A 23,155-nucleotide genomic window follows, 5' to 3' on the forward strand; every position below is an offset into this window, starting at 1 on the left:
GGAGGAGGTGTTGCCTGGTGTATTGAAGAGGTTATACTTGCCTTGAGATTGAGATAAAAGTGTTGAAAATCTCTGGGTAAGGATAAAAGGAGTAAAAAAACAAGGGAGATATCATGGTAGGTGTCTGTTTATAGATCACCCTAACCAGGAAGATGATGTGGATGGGGAGTTATTAATGGTTCACAGTCAAGCTGGAAGGCTATATCGAGCGGAGTGCTGCAGGGTCCGGTTTTATTCAGTATCTTTGTAACGATTTGGATGATGGCATGAAGAGTACACTTATAAAGTTTGTGAATGATACCAAGATGGGAGGAGTTGCAAGTGCTCTGGATGATAGGATTAGAATTCAAAATCTTGATACACTGGAGTGTGATGAAGCAGAGAAACTGTGCACTAGCATGGAAGGAGTTAGAGAGAGCCATTGGGCCCAGCTAGCCCCACCCTGTTATACCTGCAGCCAGTGCCAGGCCTGGAGGAGAGAGAAATGAAGGGAGGCTGACTCAGTTGTAGCTGACCAGTGAAAAGGCAGGAGCTAGTTGTCTCCCTACATGACGGAAAGGATCACTAGCCTGCCAGCCAAGGCAACCACCAGGAAACAAGCACCATCTCCCTGGCCAGAGGAGACCGAGGAAGAGGCCTAAGAGCACCCAGCCTACGACAGAACGGGGTGACCGAAGCATGGAGACCTTGAGGGGTTCTGACCCCTCCAAACCTACAGCTGTCCCATGGAGGAACCCAGGACCACAAGGCTCAGAAGGGGGGACTAGAGACATGCTACCACTACAACTTGGACTGTCTGGGCCAGTCCCCCAAACTGAAGGGACAATAACAGGAAGTAGCTCAGAGCAGTGGACATAGCATATAGCTCCTCTGCTGAGGGGTTGACTTGTGCTGGGCTGGGATCTGTGGAGTGGGAGGGTCTGAGTCCCCCTAATTGCCCCCCAGCCTTAAAGCTCGAGGCACCTCGACCAAGTAGGGGGCCAAAAAAACAAGTGCTACAACCACAGGGCCGCCCGGCCTTCCAAGGTCCCTGTTACATGGAGAAATGGTCTGAATTAAATAGGGTGAAATTCAGTAAGGAGAAATGCAAAGTACCACACTTAGTCATTTCCCATTTTGTATTTGTGCAATTGATTATTCCTTGCTGAGTAGGAAGAAGAATTGAAGAAAAGGATCTAGGGGTTATAGTGGATAACAAGCTAAATATGAGGCAACTATGTAATACAGTTGCAAAAAAAACCAAACATCATTCTGGGATGTATTAGCAGGAGTGTTGTAAGCAAGACACAAGAACACAAGACAGTCTGCACTGATAAGGCCTCAACTGGAGTGATGTGTCCAGTTCTGGGCACTACACTTTAGGCAGAGAAATCAGAGCGTCCAGCAGAGAGCAACAAAAATGATTAAATGTTTAGAAAACATGACATACAAGGAAAGATCGAAAAAACTGGGCCTGTTTAGTCTGGAGAAGAGGAGACTGGGGGAGGACATAACTGTCTTCAAGTCCATAAAAGATTGTTATAAAGAGGAGGGTGATAAATTGTTCTCCTTAACCAGTGACGACAGGAAGTAATGGGCTTAAATTGCAGCAGGGGAAATCTAGGCTAGACATAAGCAAAAATTTCCTAACTGTCAGGTTAGTTAAGCACTGTAACAAATGACTTACAGAGGCTATGGAATCTCTGTCACTGGAGGGTTTTAAGAACAGGTTAGACAACCACCTGTCAGGGATGGTTTAGTTAATACTTAATCCTGCCTCGGTGCAGGGAACTGGACTAAATGACCTATCGAGGTCCCTTTCAGTCCTACTTTTCTGTGATTTTGTGATTCTAAGCACTTGGTGTTAGGCCTGGCACTGCTCTTGGTAGAGTAATGCAGGGTACAAAACAGCTTCTCGAGAAAATAGAATAGGGGCTGCACACTCTGAGCACTCCATAGAGCCCAGCTCCCTATGTGTGATCTTTCCTGAACAAGGGCCTAATTCTCATTTACACTAATTCCACTTGACAATGTAAAGGGGCTTAATTCAGTTGCAATGTAACTTGAAGGCTCTGTTTCACTCCCAGAGCAGGGTACAGAGACCATAGTAAAAAATGAGAATGGGGTCTCAAAGCTTTAGGTGTGGTAGGTCATCCATTACATGGATCCACTGGCTATTCTCCATGTATTGTGATACAAAGGCCATTACAGCAGCAGAGTGGCTAGATTCCTTCTTCCTCAGGCCCAGAGAAATTCCCTAGCATACAGCCTGGCTGATCAGACTGTGCACTGAAGCCAGGATGCAGGTTTTACATGACGCAAACCTGTCTTTCACACTGTCTGTCTGAAGATTTGGGTGGTAGCACTGAATCAGTTTATCACAGTCTAGAAGGGGTAGAAAACCCCCTGTAGTTAAGGGAAAGATTAAATTCTGCAGAATTTGATGGATACAGCCCCCTGCACTACCACACTGTTGAAAGTTCTCTGAGAGCCATTCATCAGTGGATGAGTGGATTTACCACACTCTGGTGCATATTAAACTTTATCTCTGTTTATAAATCAGTCGGCTCTTTTTATAGTGCTTTGTAGTCTGTGGGGGAAAGATGAGAGAGCTGGCAAGAAACCAGCTGGAATCCATACTATTAACATGTGTGGCCCCAGGGTTGTATAGAATAAACGTCTGAACCTGCTCCCGTACAAGAGGACATGAAGCTTTTGTGGATTGTTTCCTTGTACAGATTACACCAGGAGGAGCAAATACAAAGTATATGTCAACATTAAATTAAACTAGATGTTTAATTCAATATCACCATTACATCAACTATATCATTTAGTAGCCGAGTGATAGGAGATATATAGGTATCCATTTTGTAGGATAAAAATCTTTCCTTGGGATTCAATTTACCTTTCTTGGGGGGGAAATAATTTTTTGTTGCACTGAGTCCAAAAAGTAAATTCAATCCCAAATACAGATTTTTATCCTACAAATTATGTATAATAAATCTCCTATCTCCATGCTTCTAAATTCAACATTTTTAAATATTTTACTGATCTATTTGATTCTTGGAATTCAGTGTATGCAAGGAGATAGACTCATGGATTTTAAGGCCAGGAGGGACCATCATGATCATCTAGTCTGACCTCCTGCACACCCCAGGGCACAGACCCTTCTCCCGATCCCTCCCCCCCTCACTCCTGTAATAGACCCATCACTTCTGGCTGAGTTACTGAAGTCCTCAAATCATGGCTTAAAGACTTTTAAGTTGCAGAGAATCCACAATTTACACTCGTTTTAAACCAGTAAATGACCTGTGCCCCTTGGTGCAGAGGAGGGAGGAACCCCCCCCTCCCCCCGAGTCTCTGCCAACCTGACCATCCCAAATATGGAGCTATTTATATATAATATAACATCTACAAAACTGCATGTTGTATTCTGTTAAAATAGGTATATAACCCTAAATCACCCTTTGGGGAATACAGGTTACTATTACAGATTTTGCAATCTTCTTCCCAGTACTGAAAACTGAGTAGGATGGCTGGGAGTGGGGGATCTCTGGAAGCTTAAGGCAGAGGAGGAAGTCTCTCTCTGTAGGCCTGTGGTGCAGTACTGGTGTTCCATGGAGATTGGTTTAGGGCACTGTGCAGACCTAATGCCTCTCTAATAAGCAGAAGGACTGGCGGTCCACATAGCAGTTGACTCATAGCAGTAGGGCCCGTCTCCCTACATGCAGTGGAAAAGGGAGCTCAGTTTTACAGGGTGTCCTTTGGTAGGGACTGTGGCCTTCTGAAAACATACACTCCACCACCCTGTTTGCTCAGAAGATCCTCTTTATCCAAAGCAGAAAGGGCAGGATATGTCCTTAAGTGTATATTAGAGAGGAACACTGGAGCCAAACCCCTTCCAGCTTCGGAGTTCAGATCTGAATCAGAATCCCAACTTTGCAGCGGAAACCATTTTTCATGTCCATTGTGAGGGAGTTTAAGGCTGATTCTGTCCATTAACAGTAATTGCTTCAATGCACAAGAACAATAGTTTATCTTGTTACTCATATTGTTAACTGGCAACTGTCTGAAAACCTGTTTCAAAAATAACCTTTACTTTAAAAAAAGAAAAAAAAGTGGCCTCCATTTCAGTTTAAAATTAAATGATTTCAGTAGGTCTTTACCAGGTTTGCTAACTTCTCATTTTCCTCCTGAATGAAATAATCAGTTCCTTCATAATTCTCCCAAAATAGCAATTTCAGTATTAGATTTATGGGTTGCTTGGATACATGTGCTAGCAGACTTTGTCAATCTAATAGTCACTAGGTTACAAGTACAAATGATGGTAGTGCTGGGCTGACTAGATTCAGCACAATTCCAATAAGACATTTCCGTTTTTATGTAACAAAATCTAGTGCAATTAGAAATGTGAAATTAAGCATATAATCTACTTATGTTAGATCACCTAATAGTTTAATGTCTTTATATATCAATACATATTAGTTGCGTACGATGGCAACCTCCTTTGAGTTAATAGGTGTGTCCACACTGTTTGCCAGTCTGTAACTCCTCTCCCCATGTATCATGACTGCCCCTCACACCAATTCTTTGTACAGCACAGTGGATTTCCATCCTCTACTTTTGACATACAGATCAATCCATTTTATCTCGATGAGAGGTATTGTATTAATTTAAATGGAATAAATGGGCTAAAGGTATTAACATAACCAAATCACTGTCTAACATTAAACAAGAGTACTTGTGGCACCTTAGAGACTAACAAATTTATTTGAGCATAAGCTTTCGTGGGCTACTACATCTGAAGAAGTGGGCTGTAGCCCACCAAAGCTTATGCTCAAATAAATTTATTAGTCTCTAAGGTGCCATAAGTACTCCCGTTCTTTTTGCGGATACAGACTAACACGGCTGCTACTCTGAAACCTAACATTAAACAGTGTTAAACAAGATCTGGGACGTGAAATACAGAGGCTTCAGCCTGCTTAGCACCATGGCAAACACACCATTAAAAATCCTTTTAACCTTTTATTAAAGATACAGAAAAAAGTAAACCCAGTTAAAGCATTTGAGAAGTAAAGTATTGAATAAGGTTTTAATGTTAACAGCCCTTGATCCCTTTCACTTTAGCTGTAGACAGTTTCTAGGTGGAAAAACAATCCATGTTATTTCATTGTCTTTTAGATGGTGTCAAAGATGGTAACAACTGTCCTTTTGGGGGAAAGAGAAAAAGTTAGTTTGAGATGGGCTGGAGATGCTGCTGTCATTAAAGTCCAGCCTTAGAAGGAACAGCCCCTTGTTTGACAATCGGGTGGTATTAAAGGTGGTAATAACTGTCATCCCAGGTGGTGTATGGGATTCAGCTGGAGTAGGTACATGTGCCTGTGTCATCTGGGTCCATCTCTTTCTGGCCCATTCTGGTCAGGACACCTCTTAGGTTCAGGATGTTGATGGTCTGGGGTTCCAGGAAGTGGTGGGGGTGGCAGCCATGATTGTGAAACTTACTCCAGTAGCTTCTGTCTATTCTTTCTGTCCTTTTTGTTGTTCCTTTCCCCACAAAAATCTTTCTTTTAAGAACCCCAAAAGGGAGTGGTGGGTGTTTTGTGCACCAATTAGGCCTAATATCAAACATACCAATTTGAGCTCATTAACTACTGGCTCTGTATCTTCTGTTTTTTAACAAGCATAGTTTCAACTCAGTCCTTGAATCATATCAACTTCACCTTTCTGTTTAGACTAGTTCAGTTATTCTGTCTCTATTTCATAACTTTCCCCAGCAACATTTGTTATAGATTATTGTAACCCCTTATGAACTTTTGCATGCTTTTTACAGTTCAGCTCACAATTGGGGTATATTTGTAGGCCTAATTATCACAACAGAGGCCATAAAAGAGGCTTTCAACTGCAAAGCTTTAGTCTCTATTTGCCTGTACTGAATATAGTCCTTTTCCCATATCATAGAGCAGGACTGGAACAAGAACCTGATTTATGGCATGCGTCTGTTTCCATTAGTGCTATGGTTATTCTGCCCTCTAGATAGAAATCCTCTCTCACTCACACTTGAGATGTTTGTATCTTTTAGAATGAAAGTTTTCTGTCATATTTCTATAGCAAGTACTCCAGAGGACAAGTTAGAGCAGGTTACAGACTCTTCTCCAGCTAACTAACCAGGTTCTCTTGAATGTTGAAATACGGGAGATGGTGCAGAAAAGATCCACAAAAATTAATTCAGGGATGGAGAAAATGCCTAACTGAAAGAGACTTAAGAGTGCCATCAGTTTAGTTTATTAAGAAGAAAGTTGAGAGGTGACTTGATTGCAGTGCACAAGTATCTTCATATGGAGAAAATACCAGGTAATCAAGGGTTCTTTAATCTAGCAGAGAGAGGCTGAACAAGAACCAAAGCAGGAAGCTGAAGCCAGACCAATTCAAATTGGAAATGAGGAGTATAATTTTATAACAGAGGATGATTATCCTTGGGACAAACTACCAAGGGAGATGGTGAACTCTCCATTTTTTTTAATTTTTTTTTTTGTCTTCACATCAAGAGTGGATGTGGTTTCTGGAAGACATAGTTTAGCCAAATACACATTGCTGGGTTCAATAAAAGGGTAACTGGGGGAAATGTAATGACCTGTGATATACAAGCAGTCAGATTAGATGATCTAATGGTCCCTTCAAGCCTTAAACTCTGTGAAATAAGCATTTTTATTGATTATATCATCTTTTCATTAGTTTATTAAACATCAGTATTGTTTCTTATATGTAGTGAACTCAAAAGACCTTGCACACTCTGGCTATGAATGGTCAAATCTGGTTCCTGGGTTAAATTCTGTATGCTGTCACCACCAGGTTCCTTCAACTCCTGTTTAATGGGTTTAACACTTTTCCTAGGCTCTTTAAACTCTGGAAAGTTTTTCTAGGAAAAAAAAAATCTCACGTCATTGGTGCTTTAAATCTATAAATGAGCTGAGTTTGAATGGTTGCACTTTTGCTAGTCTGAGTTATATTAGTATTATCACTTATGTGACTGATTTGAATTCCAGTTCTTTTCAGATATTAAATTTTGCTTCTTTTAGACTTTGAGTCTGGTTTAAGTTAAAAAGTCACATTACAGCACAAAGGCTATGATCCAAACCACACTGAAGTCAACTAAAAGACTCTTATTGACTTGAGTGGCCTTTTGATAGGGCCAAAAAGCATGATTGAAAGCGGAATACATAACTTTGTTGCTTACCGAGAGGGTTGAAGGGTGGCTCTCTACAAGAGCAGATAAAAACATCTTTAATTATTTTAAAATCTCATTCTTCTTCCCCTTTTGGAAAGAGTGTATTTTATAATTACAATCTATATTAATCTGTGCCAATTTCTTCCATTTCTAATAGCATTTTGGACATAGATAATTAAAAGCCTACCATAAATCCATATTTTAGAAGGTTTGAAAGGCAACGTCACAAAAACATATTACTCTTTTCTACGTCTTAGCAATCAATATTTGTTTAAAGTGTTGGCTTGGTTATTTTTAAGTTATAGGAGTGCAAAATTACCCTAATTCTTCAGGAAGTGACTAAAAGGAACAGGTTTTCCCTCAATCGAGTATGCAATTATAGCTGAGGAAAAATAATTCAGTTTATCTCATGGTAAGACAATAATAATTTATTATTCATTTTTTTTACTTGTTTATTAAAATGTATATTTCAGTAGCATTCAAAGGTCCCAGTCAGGGGTCAGCGTTCCCAATGTATTAGGCACTGTACAAACGGAGAGCTCAGTTCTGCACTAATGATGATAATGGGAGTGCTCCTGTCTATTGGAATGGGTGCAAAACCAGCTCACAGCAGAGTGTCTCGGCTCCAAGTAGCTTACAATATAAGGGGCAGCTTGTGGATTCCTGTCTCACCCTGGTGAGAATGTACTTGTGCAAGTAGTTTCAGTGGCATTACTTGTATTTTTAAGTGCTTACCCAGGAATAAATGCTGTACAATCTGGCCCTGACTCTAAAATTATGAGGGAGCTAAAATGTTCAGAACTTGCTCATTCCACACGTGGTTTCCTAAAATCAGACTTCAGTACCTATGCCAACCAAGGTATGGGTAATACCTTGGACAGATTTTGTATCACTCACATTTATACTATCCACTTGATGTGAGTTTACTACAGTTTGATCTTGCCTATAGGCCTATTACAAAGTTCTACACTTTTTGGTGTGTTTAGTCCACTAGTCTAATTAGAGCTTGTCAGTTTTCCGTAAGTTCTTAGTTTTTCACAGCATGTTTCACCGTGTTTGAAAAAGACTGTGGTCTAAGCCCACATCCATTTTATCTTGGCAAACAGAAATAGATTTATATCTGGCTCAGTCAACTACAGCTGCAATAAAAGCTAGTTCCTAAGATTACATCAAAAAGTCACCTCTTGTCCTGGCATAAAGCAGTGGTACATCAGGATGTGATTTTTTTTTTCCTTTCTGTGATTAAGGACTGATAAAAATGTTGTTATAAAAGACTTCACATTTATTCCATTACACACCAAAAGCTATGTTAAAGAACAGCATTAGTAAGGTTGCAAAGTCCATCACTCAAAAGTTAGGAAATGCAAGTATTAAGGTTGCTTGTACAACCTTAATTTGGCCCCATTGTGTGTGTGCACTATGATACAGTCTTTAATTACTAGTTCCTAGTCCTGGTCTCGGTGTCCAGCCAGTCCCAGTTTGCTCCTCTTCCTTCGGTTCCTTGTCAAAGCTCCGTTTCTGCTCACCCCCTAGCTCCCAATCTCCTTGTGGAATCAGTCTGTCTCCCATTGTAAACACCCAGTCATGCTTTCTCTTCCTCACACCAGTTTCAGTCTCACCAGACTCCTTGTCCCAAACTACTCCTTTCCCTCCTTCTGTATTTGAGTTACAGGGCTTCCTACTCCATGCTGCCTGGGTAGGATTGCCAAACCCCCCCCCCCCCACCCCCTGGTTTCGCCAGCAGCCTACTGGAATCACATACTATCTCCCAGAGGCTACTGTAGCCAAACCAGGAGATTTTAGGCACTGACAGTCTGGCGGCGCAGTGGGGCACCCAGCACGTCCATCTGGACCTTGGGGAGCAGGGGGACTCCATGCACTGCTCCCACTCCAAGTGCTGACTCCACAGCTCCCATTGGCCGGGAACTGTGGCCAATGGGAGCTGCGGGGGTGGTGCCTGTGGGTAGGGGCAGTGACGTATGGAGACCCCTGCCCCCCTCTCCCCCTGCCTAGGAGCCGCTGCCAGAGGGATATGTTGATCACTTTCGGGTGCTGCCTGAGGTAAGCATTGCCCTCTTCACCTCCTCCTGCACCCAAACCCCCTCCCAGAACCCGCACCCTGCACCCCCTCCTGCACCCAAACTCCCTTCCAGAGTCTGAACCCCCTCCCACACCCCAATCTCCTGCCTCAGCCCACACCCTGCACTCCCTCATGCACCCCAAACTCCTGCTCCAGCCTGGTGAAAGTGAGTGTGGGTGGGGGAAAGTGAGGGGGGGGGGATAAAGTGAGGTGGGTGGGGCCTTGGAGAAGGGGCAGGATGGGGGTGCAGCCTTGGGTGGGGAAAAGGGCAGGGCAAGGATGTTTAGGTTTGTGCGATTAGGCAGTTGGCAAGCCTATGTCTGGAAGACAGCAGGTGTGGGGTTCAACAGGAACACAGGAGAGACGAACTTTGCACTCAGTTCCAGTGCCTTGGCCTCAGCAACAATGATGAGGAAAGTCCAGCTTTGTCCCTGTATCTCTGGGCTGGAGGGAGCATGCTCAGTCACTCTGTGGAGATGGCGCATGTGCAGTCTGGTGACACAGGCACTGAGAGAGGAGGGAGCATGCTCAGTCACTCCGTGGGGATGGAATATGTGCTGTCTGGTTAGCACTAAGAGAGCATATGCAAACTAGAGTTTTTCAGAGGCTTGTAACTTGGCCAAATTAGGGTGGATTTTCACAGGAACATCAAAAAACACATTCCTGACACAATGGCCACCCCACACTGCCAATTTTCAAGTCCCTGCTCCACTTGGGGTTGCTAGAGCTTTTTGAAGAAAAAGTCACCAGAATTTTGTAACATTGGCAAAACAACATATTTTTCCCTGGCCTTGTTTTTGGAAATGGCTGACCTGTTTTGGCTGAAGAAATATAAAAAAAAAAAAAAAAAAAGAAAAGGAAAAAAACCCAATCTGAGTGCTGTTCATATATCAAAAGCAATGCGTGGGAGGTACACTTGCCTAGAACTGTAATTAACTATGGGCGTGGGGGGAGAGACAGCATTGATCAAAATTTTGCTCTGTTACTTCCTTGGAACTACTTCCCATGTGGCTGAGAGCAACATTTTCCCAATGCTGCTTGATTGATGCCTCCCCTTTCAAGGCCCAGTTCCCTTTTCTTGTGCCCCTCCCTGCCACTGCACACCTATATAAGAACTAGACAGAATCTGACCCTTAATAGTAATGGTCTGAGAAAGTGTTTTATTGACTTAGAGCAGAGAGAGCCAGTTTCTCAGAAGGGGGCCAATGAAGTCATCTCTGGCATAGTCCCATGGCTAAATAACATGCAGGGGATCATGATTCCTGCTGGTTTCCTTTGTTTCAGCTTGGTGAATTGGCAAACATCACAATTTTTGACATCTATTATGGTGGCTAAATGCATTCCTGGCCAGTAAACATATTAATGTAGTTGGTTATTCAACTTTTCATTATACCCATAAGTAGATGATCATGAAAATATTTAAGGAGGTTGATTTGAAGGAAACTTGGCACACAGCATTTCAAATATTTGAACAATCCAAAAGGTTTTCATGAAAAAGAAAGAGAAATATATTGGGCCAAAGGCAGGCTGGAATAAGCATCTGCAGCTCCCAGGGCTGAATCCAGGCTAGATTTGGCAATGTAGAACAAAAGCTGTGTAAGTAGAACTGTCCCCTACCAAGGATGAATGTTTCATGACCATTTGCACATAAACATTTTTTCTGTCAGAAAATTTGTATTGGAAAATTTCTGCAAGCTCTAAATGTAAGCTAGTTACATACTGGGTGTAAGTGACAAAGAAAACTTGTGCTGATTTGGAATTCAGTAGGTGTGCCAAACAAGTATGAGCTACACACCTAAGAGGTTAAAAAAAAAAGTTGGATGTGTAGGAAGAAGATTGATGAGCACAACTTATTGTGCACTCCCACAGTACTCCAAATAGGTCCCAGTTATGCTTCTTTGTCTTGTACATCCATTACACCCATTGTCTGATCAACTTACACCTGAGGGATGTCACTACACCACCATTTTGTTCATCATTGTTCTCGCCCTGTGGTAGGCAGTCTACAGTGCATCATCCATCCACTTTTGGCAATGTAGTCTCACTGCCTGGGTTCCAGTTGATTTATATCTAAGTGGATGTGACTTACTATTGTAGAACACAAAGGCACCGGCTGGAATTGGGCCCTGTTGTACGAGGTGCTGTGCATCTGTATAGGGCATGGTCCCTGCCTTGCAAAACTTATTATCTAATTTCAAAAAAAGCTGTAATAAGTAAAGGAAAGGCACAATAGGAGGGAAATGGGTAGGGAGGATGAGAGTGACAGTAATAAGATCATATGTTTGAACAGGCCTACAAAGTGCACAAACTTCTTAGTGCTGAATCATTTTAAAGTCTTATAAAATGACTAGGGCTACCGATTAATTGCAGTTTAACTCACATGATCAACTAAAAAAAATCACGATTAAACAAATGTATTGCAATTTATCACCATTTTAATCGCATTGTTAAACAATAGAATACCAATTGAAATTTATTAAATATTTTTGGATATTTTTATACATTTTCAAATATATTGATTTCAGCTACAGCACAGAATACAAAGTTTACACTGCTCACTTCGTATTTTTTATTACAAATATTTGCACTGTAAAAAAACAAAAGAAATAATATTTTTCAGTTCACCTAATACAAGTACTGTAATGCAATCTCTTTACTGTGAGAGTGCAATTTACACATGTAGTCAATTGCTAAGACAAACAAGTTTGTTTATATGTACGGGGGCTAATGCTGCCCACTTCTTATTTACAATGTCCTCAGAAAGTGAGAACAGGCATTCACATGGGACTTTTGTAGCTGGCATTGCAAGGTATTTATGTGCCAGATATGCTAAACACTTATATGCCCCTTCATGCTTCGGCCACCATTCCAGAGGACATTCTTCTGTGCTGATGATACTCATTTTTTAAAAAAAAAATGTTAATTAAGTTTGTGACTGAACTCCTTAGGGGAGAATTGTATGTCTCTCTGGCTCTATTTTTTACCAGCATTCTGCTATATGTTTCATGTCCTAGTAGTCTCAGATGATGACTCAGCACATGTTCATTTTAAGAACACTTTGCTGCAAAGAAGGTACCAGTGTGAGATTTCTAAAGATAGCTAGAGCACTTGACCCAAGATTTAAGAATCTGAAGTGCCTTCCAAAATCTTATCTGGATGGGGTGTGGAGCATGCTTTTAGAAGTCTTAAAAGAACAACATTCTGATGCAGAAACTACAGAACTTGAACCAACAAAAATCAACCTTCTGCTGGTGGCATCTGATTCAGATGATAAAAATGAACATGGGTTGGTCTGCACTGCTTTGGATTGTTATTGAGCAGAACCCGTCATCAGCATGCATGCATGTCCCCTGGAATGGTGGTTGAAGCATGAAGGGACATATGAATCTTTAGTGCATCTGCCAGCTAAATATCTTGCGATGCCCACTACAACAGTGCCATGCGAACACCTGTTCTCGCTTTCAGGTGACATTGTGAACAAGAAGCGGGGAGCATTATCTCCTGCAAATGTAAACAAACTTGTTTGCCTGAGCAATTGGCTGAACAAAAAATAGGACTGAGTGAACTTGTAGGCTCTAAAGTTTTACATTGTTTTATTTTTGAATGCAGTTATTTTTGTACATAATTCTACATTTGTAAGTTCAACTTCCAAGATAAAGAGATTGCACTATAGTACTTGTATTAGGTGAATTGAAAAATATCATTCCTTTTGTATTTTACAGTGCAAATATTTAGAATAAAAAATAAAGTGAGCTCTTACACTTTGTATTCTGTCGTAATTGAAATCAATATATTTGAAAATGTAGAAAAATCCAAAAAGATTTAAATAAATGGTATTCTATTATTGTTCTATTAATCACAATTAATTTTTAATCGCTTGACAGTCCTAAAAATTACCATCAAAAAATCTCCTAGGAAAATATCACCATCTGTGCTCCCTGAACTTTTCTCTGTCCCCCAACAAGAAAAAGGAATCTTGAGTTCACTTTACATACCCTATTATCTTTATATTTGTTGTATGTAGTTTAAGAAAATTCAGAATTACTGAATGGGCATGATACCAACTGGCAACACAGCCAAAAGGAGACCGCTAAAGTTCATGTTAAATTTAGCTACTCACAACCAAGTCTCTATAAACATACTCTGTTTATTTCTGAGGCCTGTTCTGGAGAAAGTAACTTCATTACGTAATATATTGCACAAAACTGCTCATAATTATAAATAATTATAATTGTCATAACTAATGTGTCATGTTAACAATTATAAGAAAATAGAACATTCCTTCATTTATCCTGTAATTCATATGTTCATACATGTACATAACATATAAAGGGACACCAAAGGGACAAAAGTCAAATTTGGAACGACATGTTAGGAAACAAAATATGCTTTTGCACCAGACAAATAGAAATGTCTTTCATAATATTTTCAGACTTCACATGGAAATAGTTTTTAAACAAATAAACATTCCCTATCTGTGTTTTTAAGTGTAGAATTGTAAATTCTATCAGAAAGTTAAACTGATTAGTCTATTCTTGTTGCTGAGGCTGAGGAAAAATGTATGAAATACACATAAAATTAGCCTCCCCCTCCCTCCCAAAAATCACAAATCAGGCCCTAAATCATCATGAAATTGGCTTAAGAATCACTACATTTAAAATAAAATATTTTGGGTCTTTTTATTTGCCTTGTGATTATTTAGCTTCTGGGATCCCATTTTCAAGCTCTTCTCTGTAACCACAAGAGCTAAAAGTCTACTTTCTTTAAAAGAAAGCTGAGAGTCTCACCTCTTCACAAGCTCTCAGGAGCTGGGGCTTTCTGAAATGCACCGAGTATTGCAAGAGAATTGACAATACTGTAGGGCCAGACTTGGTTCAGGATTGAATCTGGTTTCTGCCTTCAAAAACCCTTGCAGAGCATCCTAGTGGGAGCAATAAATTATATGCCTGTTTGTTTGTGTGTAGGGGATTATTGCAGCAGAAAAAGTTGGCATAACTGGCATGGTAAGAGGGGGCAGGACGGCTGCGGGATTTGCTGAGTCAGTACATTCCCCCAGTGGAAGAGTGTCTTTGGAGCCTCGGTTCTAACAAAGTTTGTTTCCTTGGCAGAAAATCCCAAGAGAGAGCAGCCTGCCTGCTGTCCCTTGGTGTAGCTCATCCACTATGGAGCAGGGGGCCAGGGATAATTTCCCTTCATAGATTTCACTTTAGCATTTTCTTTAACGTGATGGTGTCCCTTCAATACACTGCATTAAAATGAAATAGGCTTTGGGTTCAAAGTCTGGACCTGGGAGTGTTTTGTGGCTGGAGATTTAGTGATCTATCATAGGCACACAGGCTACAACATTTGTATCTGAACTTCCTTTAAGTTTGAGGCTATTCAGAACCAGGGCTTGGGTTTATCTGTAGCTGATCTATTTGTAAACAGGTACATTGGTAACTTCTAGATTGCCCGAGTGTCCAAACAAGTTTAAGCAATATCAGTCAGAACAATCCAATACAATTCCACTGGTAAAATTATAAAATAATTAAATGGACAGGATTATGGAAAGAGTGGCACTGCCCTACTTGGGCAAATTCTTCCTATTTAATCAACAGAACTCTATGTCTACAGTTTGAAGAAAACAAATTGCTTCGCTAAAGATTATGGGAACTAATTTTGCGTCTTATTATTGCATCTTAGGAAAAGAAAGGATCAGTGTATGAGGGAATATCCTTGGGCCTGAGTCTTCCTTTCCTTTTACTATTACTGTTATGTTTTACAGTAGCATCTAGAGACCTTCACCAAGATAAGGACCCCATTGTGTTCCAAAGAGCTTACAGACTATAGACAAGAGACACAAAAGAACTACTATTACCTTCATTTTGCAGATGAGGAACTGTGACAAAATGAGTTTGTGACTTGCTCAAGGTCACATCAGAAGTTTGTGGCAGACCTGAAAATAAGCTAGATATCCTGAGTCCCAGTCTAGTGCCTAAGACTATTCTTTTTCTCTGGATGGGGTAAACTGGTGTAAGTTAGAGGGTTCTCTCACTTTTTTTCTGGTATATGCAGTGTTGTAGCCATGTCGGTCCCAGGATATTAGAGAGACAAAGTGGGTGAGGTAATATCTTTTATTGGGCCAACTTCTGTTTGTGAGAGAGAAAAGCTTTTAGGCTTACACAGAGCTCTGCTTCAGGTCTGTGTAAGCTCAAAAGCTTGTCTCTCTCACCCCAGAAGTTGGTCCTTCTCTGTCTAGTTGATGACAACTTCCGGGTAATGACCTTTGCTTAGCTCACAAGCACACAGCCACAATTTTTTCTTAAATAATTTTAATCAAATTGAAACAATTATAAGAATACTTATTTTCAAAACCATATAAAGGTCAGGTGTGCTTTCTATATAAATATAATTATGGGTTTCTATGTTGTGATATAATATGGGTTTTTATGTTTCATCAAGTGAAACAATGTGCCCTCAGGATTAAAAGACTCAATGGAGTAACATTTTTATTACTTATTAGATTCAAGGGATCATTGGATATTGAGGTTTAAAGCTATTCATATTCATACAGAAGAAAGGAAGGAACATGGCAGTGCCATAAGATAGTATCTACTTTTAAAATTTCCTGAAGGATAATCACTGGTCCACAGAGTTAGTGTTTCTAAAACGTGTGTAATATGATAAGGACTGTTCTCTCTTTATTCCCCCCATCCCCCACTTAACTCCTCATTCCATCACTGGACTGGTGTGGGTGGGAGAGCTTCCACTGTCGGTGCTCTTCAAGTTCTGTGCAGAGGTCATTTCAGAAATGTGGTATGGAGCAATCAATATCTTTAAAAAGCAGGGGCTGGGGTAAAAATTGTGGTTGGACTTTTGAAAAGTGACTTTCAATGGAATTTCTGCTTCTAACTTACTTAGGCAATGAGACTTATTCTTCTAACTGACTACGGCTCTTTTGAACAGTCTCCTCTGATTAGGTCATAATATTTACGTATATCACTTTCAGTCCCTCACCCTATTGCTCTTTCCACTTCATAATGTCTCAGATAAATTTTCTGGAGATGGCAGTTCTTGTCAGTGATACTGGGCTACATTCACAGACAAAGGAGGTACGTGGCTGTAAAACTGGAGTGATGGAATAGTGCATTAAACCTATCGTTTCCAGATGAATAAATCTAGTCGTCTTTGTTTTCTGCCTTCTTTTTTCTGCTTCTCTTTTCCTCTTTTTTTTCAGTGGGCCAGATTTTCCACTGCCTGGCTCCATGTGTCACCATTTACCCTTGGGTAAAGTAGGTGTATAGTGCTACCACATCAAAATTCTCTACTGATCAGAGGGAAAGGGGGGACAATAGTACCATGGCCCTGAGCTCAGGCCCTCTCAAAATGTCTGTAACCTCTGTGTAAATAAAGAAATGGGAGGGGTAGGGTCACAATGCACATGATATTCCAAGGCCCCAAAGTTCTCTTCATAGGCCTGATCCACTCACACTTCTGCTAGTGTTTCACCCCACATTGTTCAGGTGTAAATGGCTACACAAGATGCAAGACAGAGGAGAATCAGACTGAGATCATCAGGACTAGCTGTTAAATGCATAGCTCAGCAGGAGATTCGATGGAGAGTGGCAGGATGGGCGGCAATGTATATTAAGAGCTGTGGTGTGGCCAGTGTGTTATCAGCTGCACTTATCCACTGACATGGCACCTTCATACACACACAAAAATGTTTACTCAGACTTTGCACAGGAGTTGAGATTTGAGTTTTCCAATAACAGTAAGCACCTGAAAAAATTGAAAGCCATTTTTTCCCCTCCCATGATCTGATAACTCAAAAATGGTCACCTAGGCCTAATCCAAAGCCCACTGAAGTCAGTGAAAGTTTCTATTGCCTTCAGTGGGCACTGTATCAGCCTCAGAGAATCAATTTGGGTGGGGGGATCACATTTGGACAAATACACCTCTACCCCGATAGAATACCGGTATGACCCGATATAACACGAATTCGGCTAGAACGTGGTAAAGCAGCGGGGAGCCCCAGGCCCTTTAAAGCGCCACCTGAGCCCTGCTGCTTTACCGCGTTATAGCTGAATTCGTGTGGAGCCCCTGGCCCATTAAATCACTGCCCGAGCCTGCCTGCCAGACCCAGCAAGGCTCGGGCAGTGATTTAAAGGGCCAGAGGCTCTGGCCACTGTGGGGAGCCCGAGGCCCTTTAAATCCCCACCTGAGCCCTGCTGCCAGAGCTCCGGTGGTGATTTAAAGGGCCCAGGGCTCCCCACAGTAGCTGGAGCACCGGACCCTTTAAATCACAGCCGGGGAAGCCGGTCCAGTCTGGCATGGCGTATTGGCTCTTGCTGGCATGGTGTATTGGCCCGAACCTGATATAACGTCGTCTCACCTATAACACAGTGAGATTTTTTTTGGCTCCTGAGGACCGCATTATATCGGGGTAGAGGTGTATTTAAAGGTTCAGCCCCAAAGGTAACTTTTTACAGCATATAAACACATGAAGAAAATGGCTTGAAATTAAGTGTCCTGTTGCCTCAACCATAAGATATGATAGTAAGCAGGCAATTTATACATTTTTGTTCCTTTAAAAAAGCATCACCTTTTCCCCTCTAGAGAAGGACTGTGTGAAAGGTCTTGTTGTTGTATAATCATAAAATATGCTGTCTCAGCCTGAAGAAACTGAAGCTCTGGCAAGAATGTTTATAACCATGACAATCTAAACAGTCAAGAGCTGTGAATTGTGTGGGTTTTATCATAAGGATACCGAGCATGTCCTAGCTAGTGAAGATGGTGATAAAATCATCACAACTCAGGAGATTTAATAAACCCTGCAGGAGTTTGCTTTTACCTCATGTTACCTGAAGAAAAAAATGGTAAATTTTATTTCTCTTACACACTTAATGTTATTGAAAAATATGTACTTTAAAAATATATTATGGAATGTATCATCCTGTTGCTGTGGAAAAGCCTGGGGGAGGGGAAGGGGGAGAGGGTGTGTGGGAACAGAGCAGAAAATCCACTCATTATTACCTCCATCTCATAGGAGTTTCTGGTAGTTTTCTCCTCAGGAGGCATGGTGGTTGGGATGGGGTGTTATGCCAGGCACAGAGTGGGAGGGGTTAAGGTGTGTCTCAACCCTTTGTGTTCTGGTGACCCACGAAAAAGGAGATTGGTGGAAGCAGGTACCACTGCTTGAGCAGGCTTCCTCTTTCTGCTGCCGTGTCCGCCATTGCCCTGGCACAATGGCTCCAGTAGGAGCTGAGGCTGCCATTGAATAAGTTCTCTGAACTCAGGCAGTCAGAGCAACAGTGGGGGCTTTACTGTGTCAGAATTAAATCCTAATGGGGTATCCATGATGCTGTTGTCACACAAGGATAGTGCCACAAACAGCAGCTGGATCCCAGTTCCTGCCACATAAACCCTGCTGAGACCCGTCTCTGCCAAGAAGATAGAAGGGCCTATGGGGGGAACACCTCCTCCTTCTGCACTTCATCCCTCCCAGTTTTTCATGGACAGAGTCAAGGAGCTCACCCTGTCTGGTTGGTCACAGGAGACATAATTACATTGATTCAGCTTTCAGAGTAGCAGCCGTGTTAGTCTGTATCCGCAAAAAAAAACAGGAGTACTTGTGGCACCTTAAAGACTAACAAATTTATTGTAGCATGAGCTTTCGTGAGCATCCGAAGAAGTGAGCTCACGAAAGCTCATGCTACAATAAATTTGTTAGTCTTTAAGGTGCCACAAGTACTCCTGTTTTTTTTATTGATTCAGCTGCTACTTTTACAAAGGTCAGGGTTTAGAAAAGTGGAGTGCTGGTGACCTACAGGTTTGCTGACAAAATAGAGAACATTTCACCCTAGGTCACTTGCTCAAAGTCATCTCAGGCTGGTACTGAGCATAACTCAATACCATCTGATAGATATTTGATAGCCCATGTGAAGAGAGTTTCTGCTATTGTCATGCTGGCACTAACTGGTGCTGTTATTGGCAGTTTCAGCAGAGAAACCAAAGTTTGATCTAAAATTAACATGGCACACATTAAATGGATTAAAAACTGAATAACTGCTAGGTCTTAAAATGTAAATAGGGAACCATTATTGAGTGGGTGTGTTTTCAGTGGACTCTGTATGCTATTTAAGATTTTATCAATGGCCTACAAGAAAACATGAAGTCGTCACTGATAAAGTTTGCAAACAACACAACAATTGGCAGGAGTGGTAAATAATGAATAGAACAGCCCATTGATACAGAGTGATCTGGATCACTTGGTAAACTGGACGCAAGCAAAAATAGGTGTTTTAATATGGCTAAATGTAAATATATATACCCAGAAACAAAGAATGTAGGCCATACTTACAGGATGGACACACTCTTCTGGGAAGCAATGACTTTGAAAAAGATTTTGGGGTATGTGGTGGATAATTAGCTGAACATGAGCTCTCATTGTGATGCTGTGGCCAAAAGAGCTAATATTATCTGGGAGGAATAAAGAGAGGAGTCTTGAGTAGGAGTAGAGAGGTTGTTTTATCTCTGTAGAATCTAGCCAGTGGTGTGACCGCTACTGGAATACTTTGTCCAGTTCTGGTATCCACAATTCAAGAAAGATTTTGATAAATTGGAGAGATTTCAGAGAAAAGCCACAAGAATGATTGGAAAACATGCCTTGGCATGATGGACTCTACGAGCTCAATCTATTTAGCTTAACAAAGAGAAGGTTAAGGGGTGACTCGATCACTGTTTATAGGTATCTACATAGGGAACAAATATTTAATAATGAGATGTTCAATCTATCAGAGAAAGGTATAGCACAATATGATGTTAGTTGTGCAAGTTGAAGCTAGACAAATTCAGACTGGAAATAAGGCATAATTTTTTAGCAGTTTTGAGTAATTAATCATTGGAACAATTTGCTAAGGGTCATGGTGGATTTTTCCATCACTAACCATTTTTAAAATAAGATTGGATGTTTTTCTAAAAGCTATGCTCTAGGAATTATTTCGGGGGAGTTCTGTGGCCTGTGTTATACAGGAGGTCAGATGATCACAGTGATCCCTTCTAGCCTTGGACTTTGTGAATCTATAAGGAAAGAAGGGGCTTAAGTCACAAAGTTTAGATTTGGATCTGGATTCAGATCTGAACTTTTCCAAAGTTTTCAGAGGAAGCTGTTGAAGTTTATTTATAACAAGTGTTCTGGTTCTGGCTGGTCTCTATTAAAAATAGAAACACGTTGTATTATATATGTATTTACTTGGCATGGTTTACATTAGAATGATTACTAAGAACCTCATGGTCTTAGAAATATATCAAGGAGCACTGTTTTGTCCTAGAGAGCCTAAAATTCTAGGACCTAATTGTGCAACCCTCATTCACAACAGTGAGCACTTATCTCACTAAATCATTAATAAAATTGGTTTCTCTCTGCTTAGTTCTAGAAAATGAATTAAAAGGCTGTGGTACCAATGATGAAGAGGAGGAAGAAGGGGAACAATTTGATTTCGATAGTGGCGATGAAATACCAGAAGCAGACAGACAAGCACTTGTGCCACCTGCTTCAGACCCTGGGATTAATGTAGAACATGAAGACACTAACTCCACAGGTAAGCCTTTATATGGCTAGTAGGCCAGGGGAGTACTGCTCAAGTAAGGCTCAAGCCCCATGTTCATCAGATGCTTTTCATGCTGATAGAATTGCTGTAGGTCACAAAAATATTTCCATAGACGGAATGTGAAAGTGATTTAATTTATCCCAAATACTTTTAGTTCCTTGTGGACTTAACAAGGAAAAAGGGTAGTTATTGTCCCTGACTGGATTCTTATTGTCCTTGACTGCACTTAACCTAGGAACTGGTTTCCTCATCCCTGTCTTGTGCAAGCATCTGCTGTGATGGTAGGGTCTTTGTGACAATGATTATCTGTGGCTATCTCTAGGGAAGCTTCATAGGGTGTGTCTACATAGTCTGTGTAAGTGAGCCTCCCGGTGGGGCTCACACTAGCAGTCTGAAAATAGCTGTGCAGACAGTGCTTTGAAGTTGTGGCTCACACTCTGAAGGCTAGAGAGTGGCGTGTCCCTTGTACCTCAGAACCTGAGCCACTTCAAGGCGCTGTTTACATGGCTATTTTCAGACTATTTTCTGATGACCCGGGCTGTGAAGTCGTAACTGCAACTTGGCAGCTGGGGGACACGCTTCACTCAGCTTGGGCAAACTGGTTGGTGGCATTGAGTGGATGTGCTCTTAAAAATAAATGGAGCATATTTTTGTCCCATATATGAAAACAAACCTTCTTTCTTTGACTATTAGGAGCTGTGGACCTGTGTGTCTGTTAAGAGCATTCACCATGTCCATCCATTCTTAGACATGATCTAACCACCAGGCTATAGAGTCACTCACCTAGGAGGTGGGAGAACCAGGATCCCATCCTCCCTGCTCCAATCACTCTTTCATTGTTTGTCCAAAGTGGAACATCTTCAACAGGAGAGATTGAGGGAGCCCTGCATCAGACTATCCCATCGCCTCATGGCTAGGGTACTCACCCGAGAGGTGGCAGAGCTCTGTTCAAATCTGTTCTCCTTGTCAGGTGGAGGGGGGACTTGAACCAGGAGTCTCCCCCCATCCCAGGTGAGTACCCTAACCACTGGGCTAAAAGGTACAAGGGACATGCCCCGCGCCCAATGTGTGTCAGTTCACCATTTATAAATTGGGGATAATAGCATTGTCACAACTCACAGGGGTGCTGTGAGAATAAATACTTTAAAGATTCTGAGGTTCTCTGATACTACAGTGGCAGAAGCCATATAAATACTAGAATTACTATTTAGTGCAATATAAATTTCAGCTTGGAAAAGCGATGACTAAGGGGGGATATGATAGAGATCTATAAAATCATGACTGGTGTGGAGAAAGTAAATAAGGAGGTGGTGTTTACTCCTTCTCATAACACACGAACTTGGGATCACCCAATGAAATTAATAGGCAACAGGTTTAAACAAAAGGAAGTATTTTTTCACGCAACACACAGTCAACCTGTGGAACTCCTTCCCAGAGGATGTTTTGAAGGCCAAGACTATACAGGGTTCAAAAAAGAACTGGATAAATTCATGAAGGATAGGTCCATGAATGGCTATTAGCCAGGATGGGCAGGGATGGTGCCACTAGCCTCTGTTTGCCAGAAGCTGGGAATGGGTGACGGGATGGATTAATTGATGATTACCTCTGGGGAACCTGGCATTGGCCACTGTCTGGGCTAGATGGACCTGTGGTCTGAACCAGTATGGCTGTTCTTATGTTCTTATGATATAAACGAAAGCTTATGCTTCTTTTATTTGTCAAGGGGATGACAACATAGGTAGAACTGAGAAAATACAAACAACAGAATCCCATGCAGAGGGCACTCCAACAAAAGTAAACCCGTATTCAGTCATAAATATTTCACCAGTCCAAGAAAAGGATCATTCCTTATCACCAGAACCCAGTCCTCAAGATGAAAATGCAAGCCCTAACTCGTCTGGTGGATATTCTGTTCCGGTGCCCTGTGGCTATGCTGTACCATCCAATTTGCCACTGATGCTGCCGGCATACTCCAGTCCTGTCATAATACGCAGTGTTTCTGTGGACGAAGAAGGTACAATATCTCTCAAATTTGCTTTCTCTCAGGTAGCGACCTAGTTTAATTTCAGTGAATCATGTTGCCCTCTCAGTTTTTATGTAGCTCTGTAGAAGTCTGTGGGGAACTCTGTAACAATTGAAAATCATCTCCATCACAGAGTACACAGCTGAACTTCGCTCCCAGCCACCTGAGAAGGATTTTTGTTTATTAAAGAGAAAATCCATGAAGGACTCTGTATTATTAGGAGTGGGCCATTTAAGAAAAAGCTATTCAAGTGGGAT

At 41.4% G+C, this 23,155-nt stretch overlaps 1 protein-coding gene across 2 annotated transcripts in view; it reads left to right on the forward strand.

Moving 5' to 3' along the window:
* The window catches only part of ARHGEF10 (Rho guanine nucleotide exchange factor 10), a 184,889-nt gene that overhangs the window by 54,181 nt on the left and 107,553 nt on the right, over positions 1–23,155 (forward strand). For both annotated transcript variants that reach the window (XM_045011710.1, XM_045011712.1), the window contains exons 3-4: positions 20,696–20,866; positions 22,599–22,889. In XM_045011710.1, the coding sequence (XP_044867645.1) occupies positions 20,696–20,866; positions 22,599–22,889 (462 nt within the window). The remainder of the gene's footprint in view (positions 1–20,695; positions 20,867–22,598; positions 22,890–23,155) is intronic.

This window comes from Mauremys mutica, chromosome 3 (genome assembly GCF_020497125.1).
Source record: "Mauremys mutica isolate MM-2020 ecotype Southern chromosome 3, ASM2049712v1, whole genome shotgun sequence".
Lineage (NCBI taxonomy): Eukaryota > Metazoa > Chordata > Testudines > Geoemydidae > Mauremys > Mauremys mutica.